The sequence below is a fragment of the Ruditapes philippinarum genome, unplaced genomic scaffold (assembly GCF_026571515.1).
Source record: "Ruditapes philippinarum isolate M1 unplaced genomic scaffold, ASM2657151v2 ctg6724_1_1_1_1, whole genome shotgun sequence".
Taxonomy (NCBI): domain Eukaryota; kingdom Metazoa; phylum Mollusca; class Bivalvia; order Venerida; family Veneridae; genus Ruditapes; species Ruditapes philippinarum.
The window spans coordinates 1-14,889 of NW_026861277.1; the positions used below are offsets into that span (position 1 = coordinate 1).

Consider the following 14,889-nt stretch of genomic DNA (forward strand, 5'->3'; position numbering starts at 1 on the left):
TAAGTACTCTTCGTGTTTTCGCTTTTTCGCATTTTTTGGGGCAACAATTAAATCGAAAATACGAAAAAGGAGGGCGAATATACTACACATAAAATCTGTCATATATTCGCATTCCATCTGTCGTATTTTCGCTTTTTCGCGTTCAAAATACAAAAATGCGAAAACACAAAGAGACAACAAACATCACTTTGTTGTCTCTTCACATTTTTACCTTTTAGCATAGTTACGTTTTCGCATTGTTACATTTTCGCTTTTTTCGCATTGTTAAATTTTCACATTGTTGCATTTTCGCATTGTTACATTTTCGCATTGTTATATTTTCGCATTTTCGCGTTCCGGTTGTACATGCGCATGAAGACATCAAATTATTATTTAATAGTCCTATATAAGATATGTTGTATTCACGTAGATGTATAATTTAAAAGTATCACCCCGCTCCTAACACGTGTAAAATAATTAAATAATATAACCGTAAGGGTTTCAGCTTGTTTTGAATCAATAAATGCAACAATTATTATAATAAATACAGTCATTTTTTCCTACCATCTTTAGATTATCAGTTTATTTTTGCTGACGGGTGTGACATGAGATTTACGATAAAGGCACTGCCCGCACGCGTCTAAAGATAGTTATGTCTGAGATTGAAAGACTTTTATACTGATACTGTAAATTAATAATTTGAAACATCAAAACTGTCTTATTATTTATATTTATATTATCGTTGAAAAAGAAACCTGTTTCATATGGGAAATTATCTCTAAATTTCAGTTCGAATCTTTTTATTTGTATCACTGTTTGCTTTTATTTATCTACATTGGTATGGTTTTAAGCAAAATATTGCATCTAAAATATTCATGGAAAAAGAAATATAATGTAGTTAACTCACGTAAAGACAAACATTATTGCATTATTTAATCTTTTTCTAATCTTTTTAGTCATGAAATTACCATGAAATATAAAAATATATTTACAAATCATTCACATTTACACAATTATGACCAGAGCTGCATTACTGGTACTGGTACTGGTACTGCAGTACGTACTGCAGCGATTTTGCAAGTACTGGTACTGATACTGAATTACTCTTACAAAATTTTGCTACTACTGGTACTGGTTCTGCATTACTGTCTTAAAAAGTGGTACTGCTACTGCATTACCCAGTACTTTTGGTTTTGATAAAGATTAAAAATATCATCAATTTTTCTCATAAAATAAAGCTGTAAATTACATTAACTATAATTATTTCATTTCTGTGAAAAAGTAAGTTATAAAATCTAAAGATAATTTGCTGCAATATTCCTTCAAATGTTAACATAGTATTCATCATAAAAAGCACCAAAGACTTTAAGTAAAAATTAAATTACGATAAACAGACTCAATAACTCTTTACCCTAAAATATCCTTATTAAGATCTTCTATTACTTTGTATTTACTAGTAAAAGAGCAAAATAAACACTAATTAATTTCTTCTACATGTATTCTAAAAAAATCCCATTTCAAGTGAAAAAGTGATATTGTTAGCACCATAAAAAGTTGTTATTTACTTTGGTATAAATTGAACGAGGTGTGAAAGTGTGAAAGGCAACAAAAGACTGTTGTGTTTTAAATGAAAGATGTTTGCATTGTATTTATACAGTTGACTGGTTACTCAACAATTAGAAATGACATGAATATTATGTTGTAAATATTGTTTGTAAAAAGTATGTTAAAACTATAAAGTTGTAAATATGTTATGTTAACTTTAAAGCAGCACGCCTCCAGATTTATCCTAATTTTCATGAAAATTTTGAAAATGTATTTAAAGGTAAAATATTGTTAAATGAACAAAGAAAGTACTCGACACATTACAATCGGCACTTAAAATCCACGTAAATTACCAAAAAGAGGTCAAAATATGCATAAATAGCCCCTACTGCGTTAGTAACACAGTAGAAATATGGTGATAAATACTATAAAATACAGTCATTAATTGCACATAAGATATAAATTATCACTTGAATCTTTAATTTGTTTACTTTTCTCAATGTTTTAGTATTTTTTTCCAAGTTTAATTTTCTTGAAATATTTTTGGTCATCTGGAGGCATGCAGCTTTAAAGTAAATTATGATTTTATTTCTTTGCTGAATAATATTTGCAATTATTTGTTTGACACTGTATTTATTCAAACTTTGATGAATATATAAAAGTAATGGTACTGATACTTAATTACTTCACCAAAAAAAGTACTGGTACTGCCTGCAGTACCGAGCTAAAATCTAGTACTGGTACTGGTAATGGTACTGCATAATTTGCCATGTACTGGTACTGGTACTTAAGTACTACACCCTTAGTACTGATGCAGCTCTGATTATGACAAATGTACATTAAACATTAACATTTTCTTTTTTTTAAGCTAGAATTAATCTTATTTAAATCATCATTGCCTCCAGTCTTATTAAAATACATTGTTATCGTTGTTACTAAGAATGTTAAAATGCATTGACTCGTGAGACATTGGTTATATCAGAATGTCAATTATTTATTTATTGATGTAATTTTATTATAAGAGGGTGTTATTTTTTGTATTTTATGAGGCCATAATTATTATTTTAAAAAGGGTAATGTAAGTTGACTTAATCTTGATAACATATCTTATTTACAATAAGTATAAAACTATACATAAAATACAATCTTTACCATCTCAGTTTTCATGTTTGGATCTCTTACTAGCTCACATACAATAAGATTTATAAAGTAGCTTCACAGGAAACCGGGAGTTTTCATATATAGGCAAAATTAAAACTGTTCAATAGAATTTCTCCAGCTTGGCATGTTGTTAGACTATGATAAAAGAAAAAACGGGGGTCACTGTCCTCGTTATTGAGTTATCTGACCCTGAATTGGACTTTTTTGTTTAAATTAAGGGCATATAATTCACAATGAAGGTGAACAATACCTATTTTTTTGCTTATTGCATATAGTTTACTTACGTTTTAGTCAATGGCGAATAAAGAGCAGATTGGCTCCCACCTTCTTTTCTAAACCTTTTTTTCTTTCCTTAAAAAATGGCCTTTTTCTAAAGAATTTTTTTTTAATCAGAGGATCGTACCTCTTTCTTGTTTTTATTCGACTTGTTAAAATGAAGTTGTACGCAACTTTATCTTCATTATCTTTATATATCAATTTTGACCTACCAGTTTATGTACAAGTCCATTTTAATTGAGTACATATAAATATGTATGAACACCACTAGACACAAATCGTCATCACATGAATAAATTGTTTATAAAATGTTTCATTATCTATGTATCAAATGACAATGGAACTCAATGTTCGGTTGAGTTGTGGATTTTGTAAGAAAGGGGGCTGATACTTTCATGACTATTTTTAAAACAAACAAAAATCGATTGCTTTTATGTTCGCTGTGTATATAATTCTTATTTTGAAATAATGATTCTTGTTGATATATACAAAATATTCAAAAATTTGTTCAATCACATTTATCGTTAACTAAGTAGACACAGGTCAAACTTTGTAAACATGTAATCAAGCACTTTGTACAAAGTCCATGTTGACAAAACGAAGGTAAAATGTGATGTGATTCAACAACGGATTGAAAATATTTTTAATGTTTGTAATAAGCTCCTTTTGAAATACAACTATTGCTTTAGAAATGGTCCAGTGACATAAAACATGAAAATGTGCGTGGACGGTTGTTGGAGATGGACTTGTTATTTTCTAAATACATGTATTCTAAACTATTAACTGGAATAATTTTGAAGGAACACTCTTGTTCTTTGAGTAAGTCCTTTTCTCTATTAAGGTCACATCATATATTAATATTTTAACAGGTTGGTGCTATTGTAAAAGTAAATATGAAAATTTTCTTTCTTTCTTTTATGTACCAAACACAGTAAGTCATATGTCGATTTTCCAGCTTTACTGGTGAAGAAAGACGTCAGGTGCCTTTCCGTGCAATATTTCAGACACTGTAAGGGATGGTTTGGTAAGGAAGATCACAAGTCATTTTAGGGGGAAATATTAGCATTTTTAGGGGAAATTTACACCTATTTTTGGCTAGGGGAAACGGCCTTTATTCGGCTGTAAAATACAGTGAAAAAAATCACTGTGGTATGCAAACACATTTCACACTTACTATTTTTTAAAAAATTGATTTAAAAACATGTAGTCATTAACTTGAAACAATATATAATACCAAATAACTAATATAATACTTATTCATCAACACCTTTTTACAGCTATTTTAATCTATTAACACCTTGATTCTTGAGTAATGAATTGATAAACACCTAAATTATCACCGACAGCAAACTTAACACATATTACATGTGTGTATCGAACTCCTTTTTTCATTATACAAAAGTTTAGCAATTAAAATTTATTAATCATTTTTGCCTATAAATTTTATTTTTATTTATAAAAAATAATATAAAAAATATCTTATGATTATCCTAATCAAGTAAATTATTCATTAATTATTTTTAATGACTAAACACATTAAAAAGTATACATTACATCTAATCAAAAAAATCAGAATAATTAACTGATATCATCATTGATCCATTATTATTATATAATCCCTGTCGGGATTCGAACCCACAGCGGTGAGGGGCAAGTGGTTTGAAGTCAACGACCTTAACCACTCGGCCACGGACGCCCCAACATTTGACCTGGCAAGGAATTGAACTGTCGACCTTGATCCCCTGGGGTAGGGCCAATTTTGACCCTAGGGGTTTTATTTCAACAAACATGGTATACATACACTAGAATATGTTTCGTGCCAAATATCTAAGCTTTAGGTCTTCAGGATTTTCGCAAGAAGATTTTTTAAATTTTCACTATATACTTGTATATATAATGAAAATCAATGATCCCTGGGGCAGGGTCAATTTTGACCCTAGGGCTTTTATTTGAACAAACTTGGTAGACATCCACTAGATGTTTCATGCCAAATATGTAATCTATAGCGGTTTTTGATTGTCACAAGAAGATTTTTTAAGTTTTTACTATATGCATATAAGGAAAATCAAGGACACCCTGGGGGCGGGGGTCAATTTTGTACCATGGGGTTTCATTTAAACAAACCTGGTAGACATACAATAGAGCATGTTTCATGCCAAATATCTAAGCTCTACCTTTTTTGGAATTTTTCACAAGAAGATTTTTAAGTTTTTACTATAAACATATTAGGATAATCAATGACCCCCTGGGGCGGGGGCAATTTTGACCATAAGGCTTTATTAGAACAAACTTGGTAGACATCCACTAGAAGATTTTCTATGCCAAATATCTAAGCTCTAGCTCTTTTGGATTGTCACAAGATTTTTTTTTATAGTTTTTACTATATTTATATAAGGAAAACTAGAAATGTGTCATCATGCCACGGATGCCCCCGCATGCAGCCAAAATTTCAAATGTTATAATATTTAGTTCCAAATTTGTTTGCACAAATTATTTTTTTCATTCTATGTTCAAAGCCCTTAAAACTTTTCAATGTTAACACAAACCATTTTTATACAATGTTCAAGGCACTGAAATTATTCAGTCTTAACCTTTTGAAAATAGCATATTGCATATTTGTAGCCAAAATAATGGCTATATACATTTCCACAAAAGTATGAGTGCTGAAACTGAAAGTTCAAAATTTTTGTTCCAACATTCAGAAAAGATAAGTTTGTCCAAAATCATTGAACAACGACCAAATTCCAACTTAAACTGCTTATTCCTAAGATGTATCTATATTATTTTCAAAGTGAAAGGGACATAACTCTGCCAAAAAATCATCGAACCATGGCAAAATTCCAACTTGACCTGCGCATTCCTTTGACATATCCATATGTCAATTTTGAGTTGAATATGTAACACTGTTGGGTTGATAATGAACAGAAACTGTAAATTTCATATCATTTTCAAAGTGAAAGGGGCATTACTCTGCCAAAAATCATTGAACCATGACCAAATTCGAACTTGGCCTGCGCATTCCAAAAATATATCCATATGTCAAATTTGAGTTGAATGTGTAATACTGTTGGGGAGATAATATTAATAAACGGAAACTGAAAATTTTATATTATTTTCAAAGTAAAAGGGGCATAACTCTGCCAAAAATCATCGAACCATGACCAAATTTGAACTTGACCTGCGCATTCCTTTGACATATCCATATGTCAAATTTGAGTTGAATGTGTAATACTGTTGGGGAGATAATAAACGGAAACTGAAAATTTCATATTATTTTAAAAGTAAAAGGGGCATAACTCTGCCAAAAATCATCGAACCATGACCAAATTCGACCTTGACCTGTATTTTCTCATGACATATCCATATGTCAAGTTTGAGTTGAATGTGTTGTACCATTGGGGAGATAATGAACGGAAACTGAAAATTTCATATTATTTTCAAAGTGAAAGGGGCATAACTCTGCCAAAAATCATCGAACCATGACCAATTTCGAACTTGACCTGTATTTTCTCATGACATATCTATATGTCAAATTTGAGTTCAATATGTGCAACGGTTATTAAGATAATGAACGGAAACTGATGATGACGGAAGGACGGAATTACGGAATGACGGAACAGGGTAACACTATATGCCCTTGCCATTATATGGCGGGGGCATAATAAATGACCCCCGAGGCAGGGCCAATTATGACCCGAGGGCATTTATTTGAACAAACTTGGTAGACATCTACTAGAAAATGTTTCATGCTAAATATCTTACCTATAGTGCTTCTGGACTGTCACAAGTAGATTTTTTTAGGTTTTTACTATATGCATATAAGGAAAATCAATGACCCCCTGGGGCGGGGTCAATATTGACCCTAGGAATTTTATTTGAACAAACTTGGTAGACATCTATTAGAAGATGTTCCATGGCAAATATCTAAGCTCTACCTCTATTAGATTTTCACAAGAAGATTTTTTAAGTTTTTACTATATACACTGTACATATAAGGAAAATCAAGGACCAATGGGGTGAAGCCAATTTTGACACTAGGGCTTTTATTTGAACAAACTTGGTAGACATCCACTTGAAGATGTTTCATGCCAAATATCTAAGCTCTAGCTCTTTCGGATCTTTACTAGAAATTTTTTTAGATTTTTGGAAAAATTCATTTGGTTACCATGGCAAGGAATTTTATTCTTTAAACAACTTTGGTAGAGCTTCATGCTAGAAACATCCCTGCAAAGTTTCAACAAATTTGGCTCAGGATAAGAAGTTGTTTAAAGAAATTGTTGAAGCACGGACGATGGACGACGGACAATGGGCCATCACAAAAGCTCACCTTGAGGACATTGTATATATAATCAACATAAAATTTAATAGTACATTGTACATGTTATTGCAGTAAACAACATAAAAACAGTAGAATCTTTTTCTTTAGATATTTAACTTTCTTTTTAGTAATTTTCAAGCATATCCCCATCTAAATCTTTGTTTTTTTCAGTCTTATGATCACCAACATATTTAACTATTTCTAAATCACGATATCTGTTTTCTTTATTGTGAATATTCAATGGATTCTTGGCAGTTGTTAATTTGTTGAATTCTTCATTCTTTATTTCTGTAACAAGGAACTCCTCTAAACTCATAGGCACAACAAGTCTAGATACTCTCAGAGTGTTTGAAATCATCATACATCTTTCTACCATTAACGAGTCATCATATTTACGAGCTTCACTCTCAAAATTTAATAACTGAAACAAGACATGAAAGTCATGAATAACCAGTATCTCATCCATTACAATGCTTTAAAAACATTTTATACAAAATATCATTATAACATTTACATTACTTATTTAGAGATTGACATCATTAATATAAAGATTTGAACATGAAAATATTGAGAGTATGTAGCAAACAAGTGTGTCTGGTTGACTGCACATACGTTTAACATGTCTCCATATTGTCTGCACAAGCACATGATTTTTGTCAGATTCACCTGGCATGTTTTTATTAAAATCATTAATAATGTTCAACAGGAGCACCATAAAATAACATTTCAATTAGGTAAAAGGCGTTGTTTATGAAACATTATCCAAAATTAAAAAAATAAATTTCCCACTCAAATATTTGAAATTTAAGGCAAATCCTAACCTTAAAAGTTGAGTACCTGATATGTTGGTTCAAGTGTACCACACATCAATCTCTTTTATTATAATTAATGAACCTTTCAATTTTTCCTCAAAGTAATGTAAAGATTCAAATCTTTTCGGGTTATTTGTCATACTTTAAATTAATAATAATATGTATACAATAACTTCTTTCCTGACATCTACTTTATGTTTTAGCAAAAATCAAATTCAGCTTTTACCTGGGTTTTTTCACATTACCATGTTTTTTTTTATTTTTAAAGGAAACAAGGACAGACAAACAAAAATTATAGCAGTTTTACTTCCTCGAGTGAGCCAAATATTCTATAAATTTATTTCAGATAATATAATACTTACCACTTCATCAAAGATTATTGGATAACTATCATTATACGAGCATGTAAAATCCTTCAGAATTTCTGCAGCAAGCTTAATCTTCCCTGTTTTAATGTAACAAAGTACCTTCATATTAAACATTAAAGATGTTGGTTGTTTTCTTGCTACAACAAAGATTGGCAACTGCATAATTTCTTCAATTAAGTCCATTTTTCCCTGTAAATATTTCAAATAAACATAATTGATGACTGAAAAGTACATACATGTCAGGCATGGTATCATATAATATCAGTAAAATTCCAATTATTTTAAGACAAATCTTTAAGGCAAATAAATCAAGTTGAATGGGTGCTATTCATCAGATAGGCAAATAGTCTAAAATGTATATAGTATTGATATACCTGTGTAGAAAAAAACATAAAGGTTAAATCAAATATGATATTTAACCTTATTTTTACTTTTGGATGAGAATGAGGTGATTTTTGCTTTTAGGTCATAATGGCATAATTTAGGTTGTATGACTGCAACCAATTTTTTTCCCCATGGAAATTCAGAAATAATCAGGGTACCTGTCATTCAATCAATTAAAGCATAAATCACCTTATTATCAGTACCGATCTTGTGTCAACTAGTCGGGTCACCTTAACATATGAAAGAAGCCCACATTTGAATATCAACTCTTTCAGTAATTAAACAAAACAATGTCAGCAAATGCTAATGTTGCAACATGGCCAAAAATATTATTTCAAATTCAATATACACATGTATCTTTCATAATTTATGTTAATAATTTACCTGTTTGTAGGCTAACATACAACATAGCATAGCACATCTGTCTGTTAACTGCAAGGGGTCTTTTGACTGCTCATTTAATAAATATAACATCTGCTTGAAAGATTTCTTAGAATTCTGAAAGGAAACAATGATACTGTCAACTAAGTGTAGTACTCAGTTAACTACTTATATCAATTATTTCGAGTTACCTTACTAAGGTGACATTATTTTGAATTAACAATGCAACTCCATCAGAATTACATGAACTTTAAAGCGTGTAAATCCATGTTTACAGAAATATATAACTTTAGCAGGTCACATTGAAATGTGGTTCCTACAAGTAAAATTATGCAACTACTCATCCTGCAGGATAAGTGGCTCTAAAAACATTTACAAAGGTTTATGTTACCTGCAAAGATTATGGCCTTAATTTGTAGCAGTTAGTTAGTGTGTTGTGTTTGGAGCTTTTTAAAACATGGCAAATAAGTAGAATAACAAACACTATCAGGAAATAATGCTTGACTATTCTCAGTGTATAATAGTAAAATTAGAGCCTGGATAATGTCATAATTCTGTCAAAATTCATGTAAGAATTAAAATCCTTGGACATGACATGGAGATACCCACTTGCACACAAAACCTTAACCAAAATATGAGGGCAACACCATCATCTACAACTGGTTGAGTAAAATAACTCTCCCTATATGCCTCCAGTTCAAGCTATAAACTAAATAGATTAAATAATAAAACAGATACTGCAGTTATCTAGCACTTGCTAAGGCCATGGCCTAAGATAGTAAATTTTGTAGTATAGTACCATTTTGTAGAAGGAAGATATTACAAGACATAGATGTTCCGGATATTTTCTGTCGATGAACTTTTCACATAAATTTATCAGTGTGATAACATCTTTATGTCGTCCTTTATCATGCAGCATGTCCATCATGATTAGAAAACATCTACGAGATCTACACACAGGGTTTACAGTATTCTTCTGAAATGTAAATAAAATATTCAAGTAGCAAGTAGTAAAACTTTAATGTATCAGGAATCTCATAAAGATTTTTCTCAGGTATTACTGTTCATGGGAAAAAAAATACAGGAATGTATACACAGAACAGTACATGCATGTCAATTGTCATATTTGCCGGTATAGGTTGACCATACCTTTCTTAACTTCAGATATACATTTGTACATACATTTTTGTATATCAAACTTGCCAAAAAAAATCAGCATAAAGTAACTTTCAATTTAAGAATTTGAAAAAAGAATATAAGTCAAAACATATCAAGGTTTTCACCTATTACAATAAAAAAAGCTAAATTTGCTTACATTTTCTAAAAACCATTTAAATGCCACATCTGCCCTTTTAAGATAATACAACATTAGCAGCATCGTTATTCCTAGTGGAAAGTCTGTCTTTAATGGTGATTTTTCCTGGAGCTCTTGGTACCTGCATGACATAATTTTTATATAATTCATAAAATCTGCATGAATTCCTAATTAACAATTCTAATCTCAGGCCTAAATCTATATTGAAACAAAGTTCTAACTTCTCGATCTTTAGCCAGGCTATAATAGACCCTAGTGAATAGTAGTAAACAATCTTTATAGAAGGCATTAATACATGACACTAAATTGCAATGCTAAAGCTTTTAGCTATGCAGTTCTGGTAATGAAGATTTTGATATAAACATATTGGGGAAAATATTTTATTTACCAGCCTACATGTATATGACGGATCACTTATAAGATCAGGTCATTATTTTGCCTTAAAAATGTATAGAACCAGTATACAATGCTATATACAGAATATATGTAAAACATTAACTTTATGTAATTGTAACATTACAGATTTTAACAACTGCAATGACCACAATATAACACGCATGATCAAGAAAGAAATTCAAACAAACAATACCTTTGTACAACTTTAAACAATAAATCAAAATCATCATCAGGTTCTGTTAGATATAGCAGTGATTCTATTTCCTCTGTGAATATAAACTTCCCATCATGTAGTCTTGTTTCCAAACTTTTCAAAAAATCATCTGAAACAAAATCAATAAAATACTGTCTAAAATTCAAGAAAAAAGATTTTTACAACAAGAAGGAACATGATGCCCTAGTTTTCTTCATCTTGAAGGAGTGCTCTGACATATTCCTTAATTTACCCCTTTGCTGCAGAGATTTAATTCCAGGTTTCCTTTCAAAGTATTTAGAGAACATGTCTTGATCCCCAGAATTGGTACTTTTCACAATGCTTTAAACAAATTGGGAAAAGTGGATAACATAATTATTGTTTTCAACAAATAGGACAAAGAAATCAAATATTTGGCTACTTAAACTCCTTTTATATTTCACTCATAAGCTCATATTACAATTTGGTTTGCAAGATTACAATATTCTATGATACAGTGCAGTTAAATGTAACAAAATGACAATTCATATAATTTTTATTTTATTTTGTTCCTTGAATTGGGAACCTTCTCCATCAAACTGGGAAAAAACATACTTATTGGCAATGGGAACATGCCCCAGTACTGCCATCAAAATGGGCCAGAAAAAATCCTAAATTCTTTATTAAAAGTGTATTATTGATGATACATGTAGTGTACATGTATTTGCCTTGGACATTCTAGAAAATATAGGAGTTACTAAAACAGATGGCTGAATATTTTCCACTCAACTTCCTTGTGGCACATTTCTCACTGTCTGTCAGTGTGACTTATACAGATCACCAAGTAAATAATTGCTGTAGTTACTAGGTGGTCATTGCGACCTTCACTTTTAGGCATCAGTGATCATCACATGTAATTTGATTAAATTGTTTGCAAGTTATTGAGCAGAAATTGTTTTCACATGGGGCATAGTTAAGCTCACAATGAGTCATACAATCATCAGAAGTAAAAGGTTGTTTGCTTCCAATATACCATAAACATTATTTATCACACACCCGTGCCGATTTCGCAACTCCGTAAATATGGTATTGCACGACCGTGCATATATTTTGATGTGACGTCATTAGCGTTATACAAACATAGTGTAAATGTTAGTATTATACTATAGGCGCGTCAATGAAAAATGACTCTTATTTCACTTTAAATGGTCTTTATTTTGGGTATGTGATAAATAGAATATTAAATACGTGTAAGTTCATTACTGAATTTATTGCACTCGTTGAATAAAATAATATTATGCTCGCCAGAGGCTCGCATAATATAATTTTATTCAACTTGTGCAATAAATTCAGTATTGAACTTACACACATTCAATATCCTCTATATATATTACATACATGTTGACTTGCAATGAAGTCAATACAGTGATTCAATTTTACTACCTAATTAAATTTGATCAAAATCGTTGATTAAAGATGCATGAAGATGGTCAGACCATCACAAAAGCTTACATACAAAAACTTGATGAAAAGTGAGCCAATAATTTATAAGTGTGCAATATACCTTTCTTACGAAAACTGTGTTGTTTTGTCTTCTGTCGCTCTTCCTCATAATAGGTGATGCCCAGTACATCAGCACTGTACAGATACCTTTTTATAACTATATCTGAAATGAAAGTTTTATCTCTAAATGAATTTTGGTTCCTTATTGAGTTGGCAATAAGAAATGCTTACACATTTTTTCCTGCTTTAAAGCACTCACAATACAAATTTTTCCCAAGCCATAATTTTATACTTCATGGCGTAGTTTATGGGGAAAAAACTAAGGAATTAATTATTTACCTGGATATTTAAATAATTTTAAAAGTTTAGATCTATGTCAGTGCTGTGATCAGTGAATTTCAATGAAAAGGGGGATAATTTTATTTGGCGGCATTTTGGAACAAGGGGGCCATGATGGTCCTAGATCCCTCCCCTGACCCATCAACCTCATCCAAGCAATGTCTTAGACAAGCATCCTGGTCAAGTTTGATGACAATTGAGTCAAAAATGTGACCTCTAGCGTGTTGAAAAGGTTTTTCCATATTTTGGCAATGTGACCTAGTTTTTGACCGGAGACAACCCATATTTAAACTTGACCTAGAAGTCATCAAAACAACCAATTTCCAGGAAATTTGGATCAAAACTGCAGCCACTAGTGTTAAAGGAACTCCACTGAGGTTTTTAAGCCTAAAAACATAAAATTTTAATTTTTCACATAGATAAACATTAGCACTTAAAACATAAATATTAATAAAATATAACCAAAAAATATAGAAGAAATACATTAAAAATCATATGTTTGTGCTATTCTCAGTCCGATTTAAGTGAAAAGCTTTAAACGCTTTTCAATTTTGGGTCATTTTTCACTATTATAATAATTATTCTGGAAAAACGGAGCAAACTAATGATCTGAAATTTTGCGTATAGATCTACATCAAACGGAGTAATAATCTCAAAAAATTATTTCCAGTCCCGTCATGTCAAAAAACCTCAGTGGAGTCCCTTTAACAAGCTTTTTCTATTTTTAGCTCCTGTGACCTAGTTTTTGACAGGAGATGACCAATCTTCAAATTGACCTAGAAATCATTAAAACAACATTCCTGATAAATTTCAAGAATATTTGGATCAAAACTGCAGCCATTTGAGTGTTAACAAGATTTTTCTATTATTAGCTCCTGTGACCAAGTTTATGACATGAGATGACCCATCTTTGAACTTGACCTAGAAATCATCAAATCAACCTTCCTGACAAATTTACAGAATATTTGGATCGAAACTGCAGCCACTAGAGTGTTAACAAGATTTTTTCTATTTTTAGCTCCTGTGACCTAGTTTTTGACCGGAGATGACCCATCTTCAAACTTGACCTAGAAATTATCAAAACAACCTTCCTGACAAATTTCCAGAATATTTGAATCAAAACTGCAGCCACTAGAATGTTAACAAGATTTTTCCATTTTTTTTACTCCTCTGACCTTGTTTATGACTGGAGATGACCCATCTTCGAACTAGGGTTTCTTAATCGGACAAAAATCATAATCGATCATCGAAAATAATCGAACAACCCTTTTCGATCAATCATCGATTATATAATCGAAACATTTATGATAACAAAGTAAAAAGTATAATGTACATATCATGCTTTAATATTTATAAGAATTCCTTTTCCATGTGACCACCACTTTATCAACTGAAATAAATTAGTTTTAAGATATACTATGCTCATCCTTGAGTAAAATATTTTAATCAAATAAATTCATTAAAATCTATGAAATTATTATATCTCCCTTTCTATAAAGGAATGAATAAACTATGTATGGGAACAAGTTAAGTTGGTCGAATTGTTCTTAACAAAACTGCCAGTTTTTTTAATGACACTATATATTGATATTGCAACAACCACCTATAGTGTGTAGAATAATTTTTATACATAACATATCTTCTTTGTGTGAAGTCAAAACATGTTATTTTATATCTACAAATAGACGGTATAGCAATTTTTAAATATTTTCTAATGTCAAATTTTAGCATAGTATACCTTAAACTAGCATGCCTGATGTCAACTATTAACTCAATGGTCACCAGTATGCTTTCATATTCAATTGAATGAAAATTAATGTTTCAAACAAAACTGGCTTTAATTTAGAGTGTTGTTATAATACAGCTAGTCACTTAAGTAACAGCAAGAAAATAAATTACTGATGATCGACTATTTAACTTTGTAATCGATCATCGCCGAT

At 30.9% G+C, this 14,889-nt stretch overlaps 1 protein-coding gene across 1 annotated transcript; it reads right to left on the reverse strand.

Moving 5' to 3' along the window:
- Positions 1–7,307: 7,307 nt before the first annotated feature.
- Positions 7,308–12,908, reverse strand: LOC132715139 (uncharacterized). Its single transcript, XM_060698112.1, has 7 exons — positions 12,672–12,908; positions 11,129–11,258; positions 10,540–10,660; positions 10,024–10,200; positions 9,228–9,341; positions 8,454–8,648; positions 7,308–7,700 (listed from the first exon to the last, which is right to left on the reverse strand). The coding sequence occupies exons 3-7, from the start codon at positions 10,600–10,602 to the stop codon at positions 7,404–7,406; spliced, it is 846 nt and encodes a 281-aa protein (XP_060554095.1). The 5' UTR covers positions 10,603–10,660; positions 11,129–11,258; positions 12,672–12,908; the 3' UTR covers positions 7,308–7,403.
- Positions 12,909–14,889: the final 1,981 nt, after the last annotated feature.

Bases quoted from the DNA above. Each gene is read 5' to 3' on its own strand.
- LOC132715139 (XM_060698112.1), bottom strand. From the start codon at position 10,602: ATGCTGCTAATGTTGTATTATCTTAAAAGGGCAGATGTGGCATTTAAA. The intron at 9,342-10,023 runs GTACTATACTAC...GTTTCCTTTCAG, and splicing joins TATCTTCCTTCTACAAAATG to AATTCTAAGAAATCTTTCAA. The intron at 8,649-9,227 runs GTAAATTATTAA...AAATATTTACAG, and splicing joins GTATGTTAGCCTACAAACAG to GGAAAAATGGACTTAATTGA.